Below are 22,517 nucleotides of genomic sequence, written 5' to 3' on the forward strand. Positions count from 1 at the left end.
AGCGGGATCTTTGTGCTTCTTGGCTTTTGTGGGAATAAATGTGGGTGATATTGGTACCATACTAGCATATACTGACATTACAACTCGTCAGAGAGTGGCTATATTGGGTAATGCAATGAGTTCAGACAAGAGCAAAGTTTTCCGTTTCTAATGCGTGTAAACCAGCTCTTGATACAAGAGTAGATTAGGAGGGACGTTCACAAAATGATCGACATCTCAACTCTCCATTCTCTTGTAGCAGAGAGAGAATCCAGGGGCAAATAAGCTGTTTAGAAACTTGTGCTTGAAACACTGACAAAAGGTCCCTTATTTGACTGCAATTTATGTCCTCCGATGCCACAAATGGCATTGATTAAATAATTATTGTGCATTTAATAACGCAAGAACCACAAATCACACACAACATGGACTCAATCGATACAGTGAATTTACAATGTGTAATGTTGGGCATACCTTGCAGCCCTCACAGGCGTGGACGCCGTAGTGGTATCCGGAGGCTCGGTCAGCACACACTCGACACTCCAGATGGAGCGATGAAGAGGACGGTGAGAACTCATCCTGGCTCGCTTGCAGCCCGTAAACAACTGACGATGGGCTGGACGCTGGCGTCAGGGCATCTACGAAACACAAGCATGTGGGGGATTAAATGGAGCATTGCGACACGTGCGATTACTGAATGAACAGTGTGAATTGGTATACTTGTGTTTGAGGAGTAACATCCAACATTGGTCTACTTGATTTGCCCACTAAACAGTGAAGGAGGCTGATGATCAGATGATATAGAGGAATCTCAATTGTAATGGCATAATTTTTAAGTTTAAATGTCTGATTTTGTCATTATCATATTTCCCAAAAAAGAAAAAAAGAAAAAAAAGAAAATCCTCCATAAATGCTCCATCATCCCAATATGTTTGATTCCCTTTTGTCTCTAAAAGATATAGGGGGGATATTTTGGGGTGAAAAAAAGAAAAGAAAAAGTGTATTCAACAATAGATAAAAATGTGATATAATAAAAATAAACAAATGCGATAAGATAAACGTAATAGTCCCGAAAAGAATTTCCTTTGGACTAGTTTAAAAGGGAAAAGAAACTAAGATGCTACTCATGGATAATTTGTACACAATGCACATACAGACCGAGGCTAAATCAATCCAGCAACCTTAAAATGTCCAAACACTGCATTATAAACCATTGTAATAATGAAATAAACATTTTATTTTATGATGATTAGGCAACAAGGATCTGAAAATGTTAAATAAACATAGAATTCAGAATGTATGTCTGTTAAATGTAGGGCATATTTAGTGTTTCAGGGCTGTTTGATAAAGAAAGAGTAGAGTTTGGCTTCTCTGCCCAAATATAGACACTGTGCTTCTGAGATGTTAGCATGAGGTCTGTGGTCTGCTGCCTGTCACAAGTATAACAGTGCTATGCAGCAGTATAATTCATCTGCTTTACAGATGACAAGTCATAGGGTTTCCAGATGGCTGCCGACTTTTTTCTTTCAATCATCTAATCAATCAATCCCAGTGCCTGGCTGCCTCGGCACAACCCTGTGGTACCACCCCAACATGACCAGGAAGAAGAATCCACACCACCACCACAAGGCTGGAATAAGAAATATGTACATTTGAAAAATTTACAAAATAAGAATGGTATAAAAACATCATTACACTTCAGCCAATGGGGGGGACCTTTAAACCAGTGTCATGCGGGTCCGTCTTCCGGTCTTTGTCAACATATGTAGATAGTGGATTTCTCTGGCTGACACACAGAAGCAAATTTATGCTTCATTTCCAGTCCCAAAAAAAACTGACAGGCGAGGTTTTTGAGATGAGGAAATCCTATTTTTGTTGTATTCTTTATGTATGGAAAGAAACCAAGATCAGATTTAAAAATGACACAGTGACAACTATTTGTAATGGGTTTAATAGTAATGCCAATACATTTGATATACATTTCTCGCTCTGACCCTCAGGACTGATAATTAAAACTTAGACATTAAATGTATGTCATAAAACCTTAGAGGCAACTGAAAACAGCATCAACTGGTGTTAAGTCACCAGCAGACATGGGAATGTATTGTTGTGTCGCTGTGCAAGTTGATACCATATCACCTGATGACATCTCCAAGTGGCAGCATGTACTGTACAGAGCTTGTTCTACCTTCTGATGGAGGTGTTAACATTTCTTAGTACCCAAATAGCACGAATGAAATGGTACAAAACAGTGGCAAGTTTGCGGTCTAAGTAAGACCGCATGGTTCAGGAGAGAGATGCCAAAACAAGGATAAGCAGTGTTTAGCTGCATTTCTGTATAGTACAAGTGCACGTTTCAACTGAATGTGGAGAAGAAACGCATGGTCGCATTGCTTGTTCTCCGGTCTCTCACTGTCCCTGCACTCCTAAACACACATAAACCTCAAACACCCTCTCACTGACTTTTCCATGACATCACCAAACATCTCTGCGATGCCTCTCTGCACTCCTCTTTCCTTTTTCCTCCTGCCATGAAATCCCCGTGGGCTCACATCCTCTGTTGTTCAGCGAAATGTTTATCTTTCAGGACTGTTCACAGGTTTCACAGCTTCTTTGTCTGTTGCATAATTTTGGCGTGGCACTAAATTTACGAGACATCCATTTCTATTCAGGAGGGAACACAGCAGCAGAGTGGAAGTTTCCTTAGAGGTTGTGCATGGTGGCTAAGGAATGTGTGAATTCCTCATTGGATATGGGGTGAGGAGAAAGGTTTGAGGGAGGAAAGAGATTTGAAACTAGGGGGTGCACCGACACGGCTCCAAAATGTGAGAATATCGGTCAAACATGGAGCCAAAAGTGTGCCAAATGCAGCAAATTCGACATGTTGGCTCTCCATTACCGGGCAAACACAGAGACTTTAGAGTAGGGGTGTCAAATATATGGCTGGGGGACCCCAAGAAAAGTTAGTCTGCAGTTCTTGTTGAGACATACTGATCAATCCAAGGGTTATTGTCATCAAAAAGTGGTCTTACACGTCTTATACCGTCAGAGTAAAGACGAGGGATTGTAGTACAGTTAAGGAGAAGGGGTTGTATAAGCCAAAGAGTATGTCCACATACATTCAGTTGGAGTTGGGATTATAAGGCTAAACTCGAGGGTCCCTGATCTGTCAACAAAAGCAAGGGCAAGGAGATTACACTGAGCTTCAAGGTACACTAAATGTATGAAACGAGAGAGTGGGATCAAACCCCACCTCACAAGATAATTACTGCATTATTTTGGTGTTTACCCAGGATGGTTGAACCTTCAGAGCCATTACTGGAAGACTGGTATTCAGGGACGTCAAAGGAGCTGAGGGCATCGTCGTCTATGGACTGCGAGATGTCCTGGAGCTCCTCCATGCCGCCTATGAAATCATCTTCAGCACAGAGGGGACTGTCCAGCATGGAGTCTTCCAGGGAAGAAGGGGAATAGTAGTGGCTCTCCATGTCGACCATTATGGTGGAGGAGCGAGCGGGCGGCACTCTCACTCATCAGACTGAAAAACAAGAATGGGGGGAGGATGGGGAAAAACTGAGGTCAGAGGGGTGATATGGAAACATCGACAGACACAGAAAGACAACAACACTTTAAAGGTCACCTCCACCTGCAATCATTCAACCTGTGCCTTGCTTTGCACAAGTCACCATGGAGTGACGCTTAATGTGTTCACCATCTTCTTTTAGCTAAGTGCATTTGCTTTGAACACTTTAAAAGATTTAAGTATCTAAATGCAACATTAGAGAATGAATGCATGCAAAATATATCACTGCAAGTAATTAAATTGTTGTGAAGACATGAAACAACACATAAACCACATTTTGGTACAGACTTTTTTGAACATGAACAAATATCTCAATTGATTTGGTAAATGTTGAACATGTATATAAAAGCTAAGTCAGAATATTACCAAAGTTTCTTCTCCTCTGGTGGCTTTTACAAAATAATAGGTCCAATATTGATTGTATAATCATCATAGAATTGAACAGAACTTCTTTGTAGTGTCGCTCCACACAGACAAGAACTCACAAGAATAAATCGAGGTTAAAAATATGAATAGGACAGAATTATATTCAAATAACATTAAATAGTAATATGTATATACAGGATATATTGTCGTACAGATAGTCCAGCTTAAGCTGAACATTTATGACTGAGACTTCTGAAGGGTGAATGGTTACAGCGACAGGTGAAGAGCGTGGGTCAGCAGGCCTCGGAGGAATGACACACGTGTAGTATCTTATAACACAACACAGAATCCCCCACTCCTCCAAGTTGTTCACTCCAAAAGCAGTAACCTTATCCTCACAAACCTCAGAGCGCTGCAAAAGGAGAACGACAGGGGGAACAGAGTGAGGCACAGACGGGAGGGGACAAATGTAGGTCACTGGCCTGGCTAAGACGGTGCTGCATGTGGGAAAACAAGGCCTGGGGTCAGCTTGAGGAGACAATATTGGCTAGTACACATTAGATGGATGACATTTTGCTGAATTGCACACTTGGATCTGGGTGGAGCTCCCAGGTACTCACAAAAGTGCGGTAGCTGAAGGGACAGGTCTGATATTTACATTCGATCTGGGTCAATCTTCAGTAAGCTCTCCATCAGGCCCATAAGAACATCAAACACAAGGTGAGAGTGGGACAAGCGAGGCTATAGGACCGCAGGACAGCAGCTGCTGGTTTTTCTCACCATTCCTCACCTGACCACATGACTGGCTTTGCTTTAACCTTAACTTGCCCTGCTCGAAGCAATGCACTGCAAGTTATTTGAGGAGAGAGTGAGGGAGTACACGAAAAGTTTCCATCCTCAACACACCCAGTGACTCTATTTAAAAGCTCTAATGACAGAAATGAATAGCGTGCCTGTGACGCAGCTACAAACTCATTGGCATATAACCTTATTTTCTGGGCGCGATCAGAAAATAAACATCAACGTTAAACACAAACGATATTATGCTACCGTTATTAAATAATCTCCCTGATAGTTGCAGCTTATCTGCTCAAGTAGCGCGACAAGAAGTTGATGCTAATTCCAAAGCTTGAAGGTGATGACCTCACAGCATGCCCAGTAATAACGCCTGCAAAGATAAAAAAACAAAAAAAACAATCCATAACAACAACAAGGCTACAAAATGTGATGCAAAGTCCAGCCACGTGGGATGATTATGATAAATGTGATGCGGCTGGAAAATGAGTATGTATTATTTTTATGGAAATATTGAAGGAAACTGTAGCCTGGCTGCATGGTATGCATAAACACATGATGTTAAAATACCTGCACTTACTCATTACAAACTGGGACCTTTTGAAGATATTAGTAGTTTGATCGGTATTTGTCCATTGGCCAGTACAAGTCTTGGTTAGGAATGATGGCGGCTTACAAAAATAAACAGGACTGCATTCGCGTGGAGCAACAGCTTTGTCTTCCTGATAGTAAAGGCTGCGTAGATTCCCACCTGCTAAAAACACGACCAGAAAAGAGGCTTGGCATGTCAGCAGGCAGCGTCGCTGAGCTACTCACTCTACAATACACTCGTAATTGTGAATGGAGGCAGTGTTAGCTCTGCTAGGACAAAGTATACCTCTTTAGCATTCAGCCTCTAGCTCCTGACCCTGGGGTCTTCCTTTAGAGGACATCCTGTTCATACTCTCACTTCAATCAACCCTGTCTCATTACAATACTTACTGGAGAGGGGAAATTGGGCTTTTTCGCAACAGTTCACTGACATATCAGCTCTCTGTGAATGTAGAATATATGTCAGCCTGCAGGTTTGTTCTTGTCGGAAGATTTGTAGCTATAAATATCAATTAAATCTTTAGTCTGAAGTGGACTAGATAAGGTTTTGTGTAAACATTCAAAACATGCAGGACTTTTTATTTAAGTCACACACAAGTCCTTTACTGAACCCGTGACCTCCCAACCGGCAGCCCTGAGGTGGTGGACCGAGCGAACCTCATGTTGCCACCAACATAAATGAGAATGTAAACATGCAGAGCTGATTAGCAGCAGACCGCAGAGGTCTAGTAGGACGAGATAAAGAAAGATGGAGAGCGGCAGACAATGGGGGGGTGGAGAGGAATGTCAGTTAGGCTACATTACAGAGTCTTTATCAGTAATGTGTGAGACAGGGTGAGCAACGGAGCCCTGCAGGAAAGAAAATGGTGAATCTTATAGTGCAACAGCCAGCTTTTGTCTCCCAGGTCAAGACCTTGCTCATGCTCACTCAACCGAGCCTAATGAGGCATTGCACGTACTCAGTGGAAGATGAGCAAGGTCATACTTATTTGTGTGTTCTAGCCAAAGGTTGATGAAAGGGCTCCAAAGGCAATGTATGGGGGTTATGCTAGAAAGAAAGAAAGGAAAAAAAAAAAAAAGACCGCCAGCCACCAGGGTCGCCATGACAATACCATGGCAATGCTGACACACTTTGAAGTCACAAGTGGAGGGCGGACAACAGGCTTGTTAAGACAGCTACAGGCTACTATCACTGGGATTCAGGCGCTTGTTAAAATCAATAAATCCCATTATGGTTTGCAGAGGGAAAAAAAATAAAAAATAAATAGGTTAAATATGTATTAGCAGTCTCTACCAGTGACCACATGACTAGATGTTCGAATGGATCATAAATAATCCATACCGTCCTATAGATTCAGCAAGAGAAAGATCACCCTGCCCCCCACTTTACACTGAGAGAAGATCCACTTTAACAGACAGGCCATGAGACAGCGAGCAAGATCTGGCTGAAAAATATAAACATGCTCTGAATGTGACCTAGTCACGTAGATAACTTCCTATTTTAACCACTGTAAAGGGTATGGAACTGCAGGAAGTCAGTTCAGACAGCCAAGTGAGAACTACAAGAAATGCAATTGCATTGATTGTTAAAGTTGGAGCGACAGCAGTGAAACCCATCGTTATTTCAATTACATGAGCTGATCCAGTGACATATTTCCCAATTCACATACCATTACTACAGTTGAGCACTGAAAAGCTTTAATCATGCAGGCTTCAACTAAAGGGACATTAAATAAAGACTTCAAAACCCTCGAAGAAATATGACAACCAGCATGAAAGATAGTGATGAAACATAAACACTGATAACATTGGCAGCAGACCAAGAAATCAACGGTGTGTAAGGGCTTGTCTGGTGAAGGTGTGTAAAATGACAATACTGACAACACTGTAGTATTGCCAGACACAGCAAGCCGGACCACGGCAATGAAAACAGGTAGAACAGATGATAAAATCGTTCATCAGGTTGCTGCTTTTCAAAAACATTCATTCAAGGTTGAAGAGTCAATCAAGTAGTAACTCAAGCACTCCCATCTTACCTTCATCATCCAACAACCTGCAGTCTTCCATTCAATATCACATCAAGACCTTTCTTTGAATTTGTATGACCATATACTGCATGTGTGAGTGTTTGATAGAGAGACTGTGGGTTAATGTTTAATCCCCTCATCTTGTGGCCTGACAGCTGATAGACCTGTAAGAAAAAAGAGCTCTGGGGGGGCATAATGGTGGTCAAAGAGAGGGAATATGGGCTGATGGGGCCGTCCTGTCTGTCTCTCCCATTTGTTTGAAGAGTTCCTTGCATGAGCTCAGCCACGACCGTGCCTACAGTGTAAACACTCGTGTGCGCCCTTATCACTCGGGGCTGATATGCTGGCCGGCACCTCTTATCGTTATGGAGATTGACCAAAGTGCAAGCCGGAGATGTGATTGACATTGGACTTTAGCTGTAGCCTGTGACAGATGGACCAAATATGAGCGAGCACATTGCTTTATTCCCAGGTCACTTTTGCATAATATGATTTTAGCAGCTCAACTTGAAATCATTTGGGGTATTTAGATTATTTTTGAGGATTGATTTCAAATGCATGTCATTAGGTTTAGGGCTTTTACGAGCAATACTCTAACTTTTCTACTGATCTCTGTTGAAATGATCCACATACACTCATTGTGATCGCCTGCTGTATTGCATCCCTTCTGTAAATAGTAGGATTGCAACTTGTACTTTGATGTGTATTTTTAAGGTTGTTGTACTGGATGTCATATTTAGCATCCACTGTGATGTTGTGTTGAGTCATAAAAATGGGCAGTTGCATAAACCTCAGTGAACCTTGATCCCTGAACTGACAGCGTGTTCGGAGTCAGAACTTTACATGTTTATGCAGTCTGACAAGAGGCAGGGGCAAACAATGCGAGCAGACGGTGGGAGCAAAAGGGTGCAATGTGACAGTGTGTCAGGTTACCTCAAAGTTCTGTGGTGACCCGACCCTTCACGCAGCCTGTTTATAGCACAGCATTACGTGATGGAAAGTGTGCCTCGGCGTGTGTTGTGGTGACAAAAGAAGCACCAGAGAATGTATGGGAAGATTCTCATACACACAAAAGACAAAAACAGTCTGAAGAGAGCTCAAAACCACAGGTACAAACAGCTGCAGTAAATCGCACAAGATGTAAACAGAATGTTGTGACCCGAGTGCTATATGCTCACTGTCAAATTAAAGAACCAAAAAGTAATGTTCAGGAAGCACTTGTTTTTGATTCCCTATTGCTTAGAATTGGGCTGATTGTATCAGTGAGGTTGCCTGAGGTTAGAGGGAGAAATGACAAGACTGCTGCATTACTCTGGCTTGTGATACAGCCACAGCTTTACCAGGTACTCCGGGGTGTCAGATGTATAACCAGCTGAACCAATATCAGCCTCGAGCCTCACGGTTACCAGCTGTTAAAATTCCTCAATATCCAGCAACACTGTCCTTAAGCAACGCCTCCATTCTGTGCCAAACACTGGCTCCTGGATGCAACTTTGTATTTATCTCCAGAGTAGTTGCAAGAGTGAAGCAGAAAATAATTTCACAATTTCCCTACAGGAGAGCCAAATGATCCTTTCAGGGTGGGGAAACTGCTCCAGTCTTTTCTAGCAGCTCTCATCTCTTCAGGGTGTAGGTCTGAGGTAAAAGCACAGCAAATTGAGACTTGACAAGGTGGACCGCCTCGAGAGCCGCTTGATAAGTAAATGGACATGTTCATCACTTCTGCAGTCTCAAAGTGCTTTATCCAGTCAGCTACAGTCACACACTTGTGGCAATGGCTGCCACGCAAAAGGGAAGACTTCCACTGAGAGCAACGTGGACGCATGGTCACAGTTTGACATGGCGAGGTGGGAGATCAAACAACCAACATTTGAATTTGGAATTGGAGGCACAGCAACCACACAAAGTAAAACGTTTTGACGGCAGGAATTATTTTAATTATGTTCAAGATATGCCAATAAAATGGTTGAATCCAAATAAGAGAACTTAATATATATTTTGTTTTGGCTTCATTTTTGTGGTCATATTTACAATCTAGTGACGACAAGCAGTTTTATCTCCACTGGAATGAGCCACCAAAAAGAACAGTCCTTAAACGTTTGCATATTATTCTTTTGGCTTGAAGCTACTCAATTTAGCGAAAAATGCTTTAAAGGGTATCATATAGAATCATTTGGTGAGCGGTGGTTATACTTAACTTCGTTGCTACTCATTGTCGTGCATTATGTCTATAATTCAGATTGAAAACATAACTAAAGCAGTAAGTCATAAAACATTTGCAATGTTGGATTTGCTCATCGTTTAGATTCACTGCCATAAGCAATTGTTTCCTTCAGTCATAGCTATTGCATTGCTGCAATGCTTGGTCTATTACCATTCATAAAACATGATGGAATTCATTATTTCAGTGAGCCTGTGAGTGAGTGCATTTGGGGTTAGGGACCCCACACAGGGGGCTCCTTTATAGGAAAACTTTTCTGTCGTGCTGTTATGGGCCAAAAGTGTCACTCCTTTGAGGGAGTTTCTGTAGAGATGAAAAACAATAGAGTGGGAAGTGCCTGAGTGAAGAAATCATAAAAAAAACTAAGATGAGAACAAGAAGAACCTGGAAGCAATTCACTTTGCTCAGCTGTGTGTATCCCATTTCATTTTCCAGCAAGGTCCTGAAGGCCCGAGTTCCCCCTTTCTGGCTGCCAAACCAGTCCACATGTTTGTGGGGAGGCACGGTGACAGAACAACACTGATTTGCTACTGTAGCAGGATCGGAGCACGCAACAATCGACCAGAACGTACCGTTTGACCGGTTCCAAGGAACGTGTAAGCAGGAGCTGGTATTAGCAACTCATAATGGAGAAGTTGCCTTGAATGGATACGTGCGTTGATTTCACTTCACACTAACAAAAATACAATCTAGATTTTTCCTGCAATCTACACCGCCTATGTAAAGTAATGTGATTCTGCCAATGATCATTGAGCCCCAAAAGAGTTAGAAGAATTAGGTCAATGTAACCAAACAAGCAAACTTTTCTTCTGAAACTATCGTCTTCTATCCATCTTCTCTCCTGCTATTGACAAATCCAAATAGACTTTGTTTTCTCAGGTCAGCCGTGATCAACATGAGCTGGTCACAGCTGACATGGGACGACAGACCAACACAGGCCTAGCGTCTAACTGGGAATCATCACTGGCTGAGCTAATGGATTGAACTAAAAAAAATAGTGGACTTTGTCGGTGATAAATTACAATGAGCGTGTAGATAAGGCCACAATTAGATCATTGATGAGGATTGCTACATGCCCCAGTTATTTCACACAAGAACAAGTCCTCACTGTCAACTAGAAGTTGTCAACTCGAAGTTGACAGTGAGTAGCTCATCTTTCAACGGCGAGACAGTCTTCAACAGCAATAACAATGTTGACGTGAGACAACACTCACATTGGTGGACATCAGAGATAATTCTTTGTGAAACGAGTCAAGGCCTCCTGTCACGTCCGCTCATGGTTCGACACACACATTGAGCTTACGCAGCATCTCTCTCTGATCATTAGCACAGACAATCTCCTGTTTAGAGCTGCTTACTTTAAGTCTGGCTGGAAGGCCACAATCCTATTCAACCCAGAAGGACTTTACCATAAAGAAGGCTCAGGAGGAGAAGACCCGGCTCAGATGAAGGTCAAACCTGCCCGATGGAGTATAGATGTTGCGAAACAAACAGACAACAGAAGTGACAACAAACCGCCAGGGTATACAATGCTAAAACCCCATTTACACACACACAACAAAAAAAAAAAAGAAAAGAAAAGCAATACGAGGCCAAAAGGCTTGTTGTCGGTGTGCTATTACAGGTACAAGTACAGGGGAGAGGGTGAAATTTGATTCTGATGTGTAGTTTGAATAACTGAGCACTTATCAGACCTTAAATCTCGTCAGCAGTCTGTAATATGAGAAGGCATTTTACAACTCTGGAAAAAATGTTGATTGAATTGTTGATAAATTACATGAGAAGGTGGCAGTAAATGCCATCGGAATTCCTTGAGCCACTCTGTGTTGGAAAAAGTTGTATATACGAGTATGTGTGGCCACTTAGTCTGTAGTATGTATATATTCTAAGCGTTGACAAAACATCAGGTTTGGAACTTAATATGAATTAAGAAGAAATTACATCCTGCAGGTGAGAGGGGGCTGTATGAGCCTGTGGAAATGGACTCCCTCACGAGGTTCAAACTAATGGAAACAAAACAAAACATAAACTCTGGTTAAGACCTCAGACAGTCACTTCCACTGCGGTCCCATTACCTGTGGTCACGGGACGTGAAAGATGGGTCAGTGGAACTTTGCTGCGTGCACTAAAACATATGTAAAATACATCTCGTCATTGACTGTTCAGCTTGGAGCAAAACCTGAAAGTCCTGTTTGAGGAGTTGAGGGGAGTCAAACTCTGCCTCTCTGCTCCGTGAATGCAGGAGCTTATTACAGGTCTCAGATTCCTTTAGACAAAACTACTGAGAGTGCAGCAGCTAAGCTTGGCAAGGACTCACAATGACAAGAAAACAAAACTAAACTAAACAAAGGAAGGACAAGTTCTTCATGGGGAATGTAAAGAAGCACAGTGTGCTTTTGCAGGGGCAGTTATAGCAGTTTGCTTCAAAACTGCATTCTCTCACTAACCAATGTGTGAGATATTAGAACAATGCAGAGCGTGGATTGGATTACACTGGTTCAAATGAATTAGAATTAGCGGCACCACATGCGGACAAAACAATCCAGTCAAGCTAAATGAAAAACACAGTTTAGAAAATGACAAGAAACACCTTGAATGTGTGAATATATATATATATATATATATTCACACATATATATATATATAAACTCACCCACTCATGTATGTGCATTCTAGAAAATGTTTGCATGTACTATTTGATCAAAGTTTATGTTGCAGATTTATTTTTCAGATGAAATGATTTAGTTTTGCACTTACAAGGGGGAAAAACAACACAATCCCATCAACTGGCTTTACTTTGTTTATGTCAGTCGGTGAGGAACCAAAACAATAATCTCACCGGCTTTATGCAATCACAGATGAATTTTTAACCAGGCTAACCACAATGATAAGAATAGTAAAAAGCGGTTATGAGTGTGGACCTTTGAGCCATAGATAAATGTTAAACCAATACACATAAAGTCTGGCATAAAGAGAAGCTCCTGGAGTTCGACTCACTTTAAGACCCCATGTTTTAGGGAGTGGCATTCTATTTAGAGCCACCTTTAGGGAAGTTGTTATCAAAGTGCTAAAACACCAAATGCCACTTTCCAATCATGCACATTGAATAACCCTGGGAAATATACAAACCTTCAGTTATAATGGAGATGACAGTCGCTTCTCTTGTTGCGCAATAGCTACTAATAGAGGAAACATATTGGGTTTTATGCTTGTGGTTTCAGGTGTCTTGGCCCCCCATCACTGAGTCCAAGATATGAGGTGTTACTATAAAAGGGGCCCACTATTACTTCACTTCAGCACCCTACATCATTTAGGTCAATGGTCAAACAATATCAGTATTGTTGGAGAGCTGAGAACAAGTCGTAAGTCACAGCAAAAATTAATGTGGAGACAAAAAATCCTTTTTAAAACACAGCTTGTGTTGATCAGGTTTAACAAAACAACACAAAACACTATTAACTTGACGTATAGATATCCATGACGCTTACCCTGAAGTAACTTTATTCTGTCTGAAGAAAAATTAACTCAAATACTGCTTTTAAACCTTGAAATCTCTACTAAGAACAAGTACAATTTGAATCAAGAATCAAAATCCTTGATCATCATTTTTGTAGCTTATATATTTTTTTTACCAGTGTCATTTTGTGAACTCTATTGTTCACCTAAGACATGCGCTCCAAACATACAAGTTGATGAGAAATACGTCTTTTATCTTATTGTTGTTTCTTCTGCATTTTCTAAACGCTTCATAGGCCCAGTCTACACACTCAGATGTGCCGCTCATCCCACAAATGCATGACCATTTAAAATGGAAAACAAAATCCAACAGTGTAAGATTTAATGCAACAAAGAAATGATCTTTTTTTGTGCATGGTCAGATATTTAATACAGACAAGCCGACTTTTACTTGTTAATGAGAAAGCTGTAACTTGGGTACCATTTCCTCCTAAGTGCCATGCAGGTGGATCAAACCACCAGAGCACCTCATCCACTCCAGAGCTCACTGAATCATGCGCTTTTCTTTTCTTTTTTCTTCTTTCCTGTTTCCTGTGTTTTACTTAGCACATTTTACCATAACTGTCAGTGTCACCGGCAGGGCAGAGTCTTCCATATTAACAAGCAACGCTCAGGAAGCCTCTTCTGGAGTACAGAAGTGACCGAACCAGCCAGAAAAACGCCTTTGTGCACAGTATGGCTCACTAATGAGAGCTTACATCACTGGTGTGATGAACGAGCACCTCTCGAGCTGCGCAGGCGTGCCAACAGCAAACAGATAAGCCATACCATAACAAAAGCTTCAGTAATTCCTGGAGGGATCCCTCCATAATGTGCTTGCAGACGAGAACCATGCACGTGACAGACGCCTGTGATATGCAGCTATCGCTGCACAACAAAAAAAAACAAAAAAACAACAACATTCCCTCACAGATAGTCCCAGCTGCTGCTGCAGCAGGAGGAGGATGAGAGCGTTTACCTTACTGCTTTTAACGCCGTCAGGAGCCGCCATGGAGAGAGAGATGAAGCGGGCGGTGCAGGGAGCGAGCGCGCAGCGCGGTGGCTGAGAGGAATAGTCCGCGACCACTGGCCGCGTCCTCGTGAGCGTCTTTCTTTTCCTCGCAGCGCCGCTGCTGTCAAAAATCCCCCACCACGTCCATACAAAGCAGGGCCATGGTGCTGCTCACACCCGCAGGAAGTGAGCTCATGACTGACAGCTGGCCCGGAGAAAGCGCACACCCCCCCCGACACACCTATGGTTTCAGCGAATAGCGAGCGCGCAGCAGGAGAAGGACGCCCCCACTCAGAAGGAGCGGGGGGGGGGGGGAGTAACCTTCTTCCTTTATAAACCCTCTGCAATGCTTAAACAAACAATGCACAACTCAAACAGAAACAGGGACACAGGTCTGGTTATGGAAAGACGGTTTAAATACAAGTGGAGCTCGTGGTTTAGAAGTTGGCAAATCCAGCACGTCACGCTGTCCTCACACGACCCTCTGCAAGTCGTCCAAGTTTCCTCCAGGCTCACAGGCTCTGCACAACTAAGACTTTATTTGGAACATACGCAACCATACACATGTAGCAGAGATAGGAGTTTATGTGTGCGTGAAAAGGTGTATTATAATTAAGGATGTTTCAAATGTTGTGTGTTGCTGAGCAAATTGAGTAAAGAGGTAATCAGAGTAGGAGCTGTCATGTTATTTGGGCCTGTGAGCAGGCCGGACTGTTTTAAGAAAATCCAGAGTATCCAGTAGCTCCACAGTGAACACCTTCACATAGACATCCATCCAGTTTTTTTTAATTTTTTACCTTCTCTGATTTTGTCACTTTGTCACTTTATTATAATGTTGCTCCATATTTTCAGGAAATTCTGTTGTTTTTGAAGCACGCTGTATTCTTTAAATTACACTTGAGTCCAGTTTACCTTTGTGAGATGATGTGTTTGTTTAACAAAGTAAAAGGAGGTAAACTCTGTCGAAAAGCTGTTCAGTGCAGAAATACTGAAAAACTCCAAATACAGTGTAATTCTAACTAAGAGAATGAAATGTAAATAATATTTTCACTCAAAAACTTTAGATAGAGATCCATCTTTTGCATTTCACTATATTTTAAACATTTATCGTGCATTTAATTATCCTGCAACATCAGTTGTTGCTACAGCTATTGAATTGTGGTTTATGCTGATTTGAAATGTTATCGTTTGTATTTATATGTACTGCTGTGAAATCATAAATTCAGTCATTTCTGATGTAAAGAAATATCAGTGCCAGTGTCGACAGAATTAATCTTGTAACACTTTTGGCTTTAAAGGTGACTGTGAACCTCATTGTTCTGCTCTCTAGAATGGACCTTGATGCAGACTTGGAAGGTTTTGTGGCCTGACATCATTCTGTTACTGAAAGAGGAAGGCATTGAACTCGGGGAGGGTTCCTTCAACACCCCATCTGACGATGAACCAGATCTTGATCCTGAACCTGAACCCACTGACCACGGTCCAACTTCAGGATACAGTTAGGGAATGAAGACGGGGGCAACTCCTCAAATGTTTGAGTGGCAAACTCCCACCAGGTTCCAGGTTCAGCTAATAAAACCTCAGTGTATTTTATATGTTCTGGTTATGATTTATTACTCATGTTTGGAAGCTGGCTTGTCTTTATGTGTCCGTGCGTGTACTAAATAACGTGTTGCCATCCATTGTTCACTGCAAAAGAAATATTAAACTATGTTTTTGAAGAATTCACTGAAACCCTTTCATCATGTGATCCACTGTGGTTTCTCCAAAAAGGATCAAGCAAAACAAACATTCTTATTAACATGGTGCTTGAGGAAGATGTGTTTTTCTTTATGTTGCATTCTCTGCATCTCAGCACACAGACAAGACTGAGACCCCGCAGGTGTTTGTCCCTCTGCTGAATCTCACCAGTGAGGCCCCCCCACCCCCCCCCGACAAACAGGCCGGCAGCCTCCATGAACCTTTGGGAGACCCAGCCAGATGTTTTCAGCTCCTGCAGCCAGTGTCATTGAGTCCTCCACAGACCCGGGACGTGCCTGTTTCTCAATCGGACGGCTCCTGCCTAATGTATTATCCAGTGTATAACTCTTATCCAGCCATGTCTCAGCCCTTCTGCACTGCACTGACTCATCCTAAGGTTCAGTTCAGTTCATTTCAGAGGACTTGCAGGAAATCGCCTGTGTTGGAGCAGCGCAGTGCATTTCCTTACTACAGAGCCGCTGTCGCCATGAACTTTTCCAAATAAATAAAAATGAACAGAATTCAGTACCATCCTATCATCATTTGTTTTCACTCCGACAGTACGAGGAGCATCAATGCAGCATTATTTTATTCTCTTAATTTTTTGTTTAAATCTGATGATTTTTTTTATGCTTAATGGCACAAACAAAATTCCACAACAGTGGATACACACTCATTTCTGGTTTTGCTTCTCCTTGGAGAAAGCAGATTGGACTATTTCTGCTAAGATTTGTTCCTTCAGTGATCACTGAAGACGTTTCACCATCTACTGCCCTGTTGTTATCTGAATTTACATACATACATACATACATACATACATACATACATACATACATACATACATACATACATACATACATACATACATACATACATACATACATACATACATACATACATACATACAAGTGTGTGCTGAAACACAAACAACAGAAGCAGTGAATAAATAGAAGTGTAGAATAAACTAAAATATTACAGCTACATCATCCTATCGTCAAGATCAAATATTACTATTTGTTGCATCCATTGTAAGAAGTTTTAGTTGTGCTAACTTACTTTCCTTTGTTGGAAAATGAAGAAAAAACTATTTTAAGAATGTGTTAAGGTGAAGGTTGGACGAGCTTTTGATTTTAGGCTGTAAAAGTGTTGATACACTTTGATTCAGATTAAATGTGTGGCACGCATTATTTATCATGTGTGAAACGCTCGTGTGTTTAAACACAAGCAGTTTATGGGCCATTACGCTCCGAGCTACCTGATGCTAGGGGCTTGTGTTTTGAAGGAAAGTCAAATGAAAATTGACAAGGCATTCGTACTCCTGGCTGGTTGATACAGGTTTTATTATTGTGTGGCAATAGCACTCTGTCCCACACTAACTTATATAATATATATATAAATAACTACCGGAGTATCTCTGGCCGTGCTTCTGTCGTCGCTGATGAAGCCATTACTGGACTTTATAGCTACAACCTTTCGCAGGTTGGTTTAATGTTTTCTAACTGAAAAACAAATGAGACTCCCGATTGCTCTGAAAGATGATAATGTGCATCTATTTAGTGTTAAATGTACAGCACAGCATTTCGTAGGAGGACAGACAGAAGGATTTCAAGAAAAAGCTTCCCACTATTCAGAAAGTTTAGACAAAGAACAACTTCAGGTAAGTTCAAAAGAAAATTGCAAGTTACTGCAACTTATGGTGGTTAATGGAAATAATCCCTTTTAAGCACACAAAAACAAAAAATGGTTAGTTTTTGTAAGCCGAGGTAAGTTAGTGTAACGGAAGTAAGATTTTTATACATTTCTGCAACTCATGGTAAGCTGACCAAAAGTTGAGTTTTCAAATTAATACAGCATGAAATTGTAAGTAAGCTCAACTTACAGTTAAGTGAACAACAATTAGAAGTTAGAGCGTGTGTGTGTGTGTGTGTGTGTGTGTGTGTGTATCTTGTCTCTGCCTTGTTACAGAGCTTCTTAATTTGAAGCTTCCTCTTACACATGTATGAAGAATATTCCTGATTCACTTTAAATAAGGACTTAATAGTTTTGTCTGAAAAGTACAAGTTTCCATGTTACTGTTCAGTCTGAATATCGGATCACGGATAGTTGTCAAATATAAAGTGAGTTGACAAAACCATGTTTAAAATGTAGACACACAGGGACACTACAGATCATCTGAAAACCACAGAGCTACCAAAAGTTTGTGCTTTTTTCGAGTTGATTTTTAGAAGCTCTGGCAACAAAGTATAATTCATGGGGCCAATAGTGAGTTCACTGTTTTAATTGTGTGCAAGAGAAATCAGTACTTTTTAGCATGACCACTGCACAGCTGGAGAAAATATTGCAATCCACAGTGTCCCTGTGCCAACTTATGAGGATTTACAGTCAAACTATTGCAGAAAACTGTCTGATGTGGACACGGTCCTGTTTTCCCAGCACTTGCCAGATGCTGAGTGTGCAGCCCTGTTTGTCAGCTGCATCTCCCCACTCTCCTGTTTCCTCACCTCGTTCCCCCACCAAGCTCCCCATCACACATCTTACCCGGGGACGGGGACGGGGACGGGGGGGGGGGGGGGGGGGGTCGCTGTGCAGCTTGGCCTGCCGCCTGGAAGCAGATGCCGGCTGTTCTGCATATGTCCTGCAATAAGACTTTGCAACTTTTATGCTGATCTGTCATTTTGAGGATGTTCACCCAGATGCAAAATCTGCCAGTTGATTTATACTCTGGAAAATGGCTAGTTCATGAGTGTAGAGGCACGTGAAAAAAATTATTATTATTCAGATTCTATTCATTTCTGTTTAATTAAACCTGTTAACACAGTGTTTAAGTTCAACGTCTATTGAGGAAGTGGTTTCAGTCTCAAGTCTTCACTGATCAAACTCAAATCAAAAGGGCCACAAGTTATTTGTTAGATTGTTTGCATGTTTTGTGAACTGTTGCCCGTCGCTGTGAGTTTGCGGGGTTGTTGTTCACGTTGTTTGACCCGTGATGGACTGGAGACCTGTTGCTCTGTTTGCATCCATAGACAGGACTATTCCTGGCAAAACAAAGAGTGACACTGCGTGAGCCAGTTAAATTTAAAACACAGTCCAGATCCGCATTCATGGGATCTCCGTTTACAATCCTGCATCTACAGATGATTCTCTAATGCGCAACCACACCAGTTATCACCTCGAGTACACCAAGGTCCTCCCTGACTTCTGATTATTTTTCTTCGTGAGGAGGACATGGAGAGTTATTAGGCTCAGATTGGGATACGGCTCGTTGCACCGTGACTCAAGACAGAAGGCAGAAACTCTCTCGGCGGTAAAGGGCCTCGGTCAAGACTTTCTGTCTGTACTGCAGCTGGTTTCATAATTAAGGGGAAAAGTTGGAAAAGCTTTCCACTTCGTGATAATATAATGACAACTGCTCCATTTGCTTGCAACATCCCTGCTCTCGGCTTGAACCTGTGGCTGTAATAAAACAAACCGTGGAGAAGCAGCAACGTGATGAGGTAATTCATGGTTATGAAAAAGAACTCATCCTCAGAGTTTAAACAAAGTGGAAAACTCAGCACTCCGCATTAAAATTCATGGCTATTCATATTTTCTGGTGCTGTTGTCTTGAACCATATTAGAGTTTAATGGATACTATATATCAGTGTTGGACAGATTTTCTTTTCTGGGGCACAAAGCAGCAGGAAAAATCAAGAGATCAGGGGATACCTTATCCAAGGATGAAGAAATGATGGGAAGGATAAGAGGTAGTGGTGAATAAAATTGATTTAAATCTATTAAAACATCAAATTTTAAGAACTGAATTTATAGAATGTGTAATACGGCTCAACTGAAATTAAAAAAACGAGCATTCATGTAAAACAGTCATGCCAGTTCAGTCCATATATCAAATTACCAAATGGATTTAATGATTATAAAATATGGTATTCTTCAAAAAAAAAAAAAATGGTTCAAGCTCTTTAAAACCCCTGTTGATGTCTTATGCTGTAAAAATGTAATCATGATGATCTTATATTATTATTTTGCACTAGAAGACAGAAAAAGACTTATTTCGTTACCCTCATGTCTTCAGTTATAAATACACTGTCTTTTAATAAAGAAGTCCCAGCTGACCCTAAAGATGAGGGTCAATTCAATGACCCACTGAAGTAAAGAATTGGGTCAGAGTAGTTAGTAGAACCGCAGACAGTCCTCTGCCGCCCCCTGCTGGTGATAAACCGCAGCTGGGGAGTACTTGCGTTTTCAATTCAACTTCCTGACAGAAACTTAAAAGGTTCAATCTGCAAGGTTTCACGTTACCACAAAAAACTGTAAAGACGTCTTTATTATGCCAACTACAAAACACATCGTCTTCTACAACTTGGCATGTTACGTCCTCTGAAGTCAGTTTTGTTCACATGAATTTCCCCTTTTTTGTTTTGTTCATTTAACCGTCTCAATAACACGGGAAACCCTGGAAATGTTGAGCTCAATATGACAAGGAGGGAGCTTTAATGCTCATGGATTTGAAGTGATTGAGTATAGTTGCCACCCATCATCCATTTTTACTCACCATTCCCGGGTAGCAGGGCACTGAAGCCGATGACACCCTGGACAGGTTGCCAGTCTGTCACAGTGGAAAGTCTTTTGCCACTGCCTCATCTCGTCTGCTTTAAGAACCTATGGTCTGACTTGAACTTTCTCATCCATAACCTTGCCGTGGTGTGGTGCCCCGCCATTGTAACTCAGTGATGTCTGATCACGTGGCGTCTAATATTTTAGACGTCTTCCTGCTTCACTTGAATCAAATGTTTCTATCATAATTGTTCTCCTCACAACAACAATGGGCCGTAAGATTAGATTCATGTCTGTGGCTGGAGATCTACTGACTTTCCAGTTGTTCCAGGTCTGTCCACCCTGCCGTCATGTGCTCCTCCTTCCCTCCCTCTAAATGTGTCGCCTGCTCCTTGTCAAGTTCCCCTTTGTGTTTAGAAACAGTGGATGTTCCCAGGCTGTCCTCTGGGCCAGCTTCTCTGAGAAAACCCCTGTCTAGTGTCACCTCATCTATTATTGACCTCAGGTTGAACTCCGGGTGTGAGTTTTTAATCATCTCTCTTGTTCTTCTGCTCACTGATCTCACGCCAAACCCCTGCTGCTGAATATTTAGCATTAAAATGTGCCTTCGCTGCACTACTGAGTCATGCATTTGAGTCCTCTGCCTGCCCTTGTGTCAAACGTACTATGTTATGTTAGTATTTCTACCACTTTGGTTTCTGGTGAGTAGCTTATGAACCAGATAATAAACTGGACACTAAATGAGGAGGTCATGTTACCATCTGTATAAAGATAGTGAATCGACTCACTAATGTTCTACACAGTAGCCTAAATAATAAAGAGATGTCAATATGAATCCTGTGTTTTATATAATCTCTACCCCTGGTTGCATTTTTTTATTTTATTTTATTACTATGACGTTTTAAAGTAAATTCCACACAATTTCATTACGAGTAGGTTCTTTTTAACGACGGATGCATATAATCAAACATCACTGAATGTTTTTCTATTATTTTAACTGAACACTAACTGATTAATTCAGAAAATAATCTTTATATAAGATGATAATCAAAGCAGTAACTAAACGCATCCATCAAGTACAAAGAGAATCAAGGAGAATATAATAACGTTCGAATGGGTAAATAGAATATTGATAGTATCCACTAGGTGGCGCATTCACCTCATCTGGAACAGTAAGAGCCCACAACGCTGGAAATAACTTATATTAGTGATCACTTTCATCAAATGTGATCCATTCCACAAGTAGCAAATGAATGCAGATGAATAAGTAACTATAGAACCAGATTATTTAATCTCCTTGCCCTACATTTTCCAACTGAACGTTGCATTTAATCATCACCATGTCACAGACTTATGTAGCTGAATCTATTTCCAACCAGGCTTAGCTTTTCTTCATTTCAGCAAATGCAAACGGCACAGTGGTTTATTTGCGGGGCCTGCCCACACAGAGGCTTCAATCCCATCCACTTACATTTGATCAATAACACTATTCCATTTATACAGCTGTGACATCATCCGAAGGCTCAGAAAAGCACGACTCTGAGCACTGCCGTTTCCTGCATCCTGGCAACTTGTGAGAAAACAACAGAAAATCATTGAATTCTGACTCATATCTTTCAGAAAGCATTTTATTATGTAATTTTTGCATGATGGGAGCGGCGTAAAGAAATCCATCCCATGGTGGATGTCCGAGGAATTCCACTGTGTTTTTGGGTGAGATGAAGGATGGAAGACGGCCTTTAGAGATGCGACCCCAGAGACAGGATGCACACAGAGCCATTGTCTCATCAGGCTTAGTATGCAGCTCCGTTTCCTCCATCCCCATGGCCAAGGCTCAAATCAATTCAATATGGTGGCTGGCGGGGGACAGCCACATGTTGGGTGCAGCCCACATACAAATACACCAAACGGTGGTCCAGACACAGAGGATACAGTAGACGGACTTCTTCCCACGCTACCATGTTACGGTTTTCTTCTCTTCTCGTGATGTGCTGTTCAATAGTTCCTTTCCTTGTGTAACAGACATTTCCTGAATGTGTATCCAGCTCAGCATGTTTAATGATGACTTAAATGTGGAAACCTATTACAGAACGAACAAACCGAGACAATGCAAATATGTACAGTCAGGATAGTTTTACTATTCATATTTGGCAAGCT

General features: G+C 41.5%; 1 protein-coding gene across 1 annotated transcript in view; it reads right to left on the bottom strand.

Moving 5' to 3' along the window:
* pparab (peroxisome proliferator-activated receptor alpha b) overlaps positions 1 to 14,269 on the bottom strand; it is a 29,458-nt gene extending 15,189 nt beyond the window's left edge. Inside the window, exons 1-3 of the mRNA XM_080474962.1 lie at positions 14,037 to 14,269; positions 3,269 to 3,517; positions 454 to 617 (exon numbers count right to left, since the gene is read on the bottom strand). Of these exons, the coding sequence (XP_080331088.1) occupies positions 454 to 617; positions 3,269 to 3,476 (372 nt within the window). The 5' untranslated portion in view covers positions 3,477 to 3,517; positions 14,037 to 14,269. The remainder of the gene's footprint in view (positions 1 to 453; positions 618 to 3,268; positions 3,518 to 14,036) is intronic.
* Positions 14,270 to 22,517: the final 8,248 nt, after the last annotated feature.

Source organism: Lipophrys pholis (genome assembly GCF_963383615.2).
Source record: "Lipophrys pholis genome assembly, chromosome: 11".
Classification (NCBI taxonomy): domain Eukaryota; kingdom Metazoa; phylum Chordata; class Actinopteri; order Blenniiformes; family Blenniidae; genus Lipophrys; species Lipophrys pholis.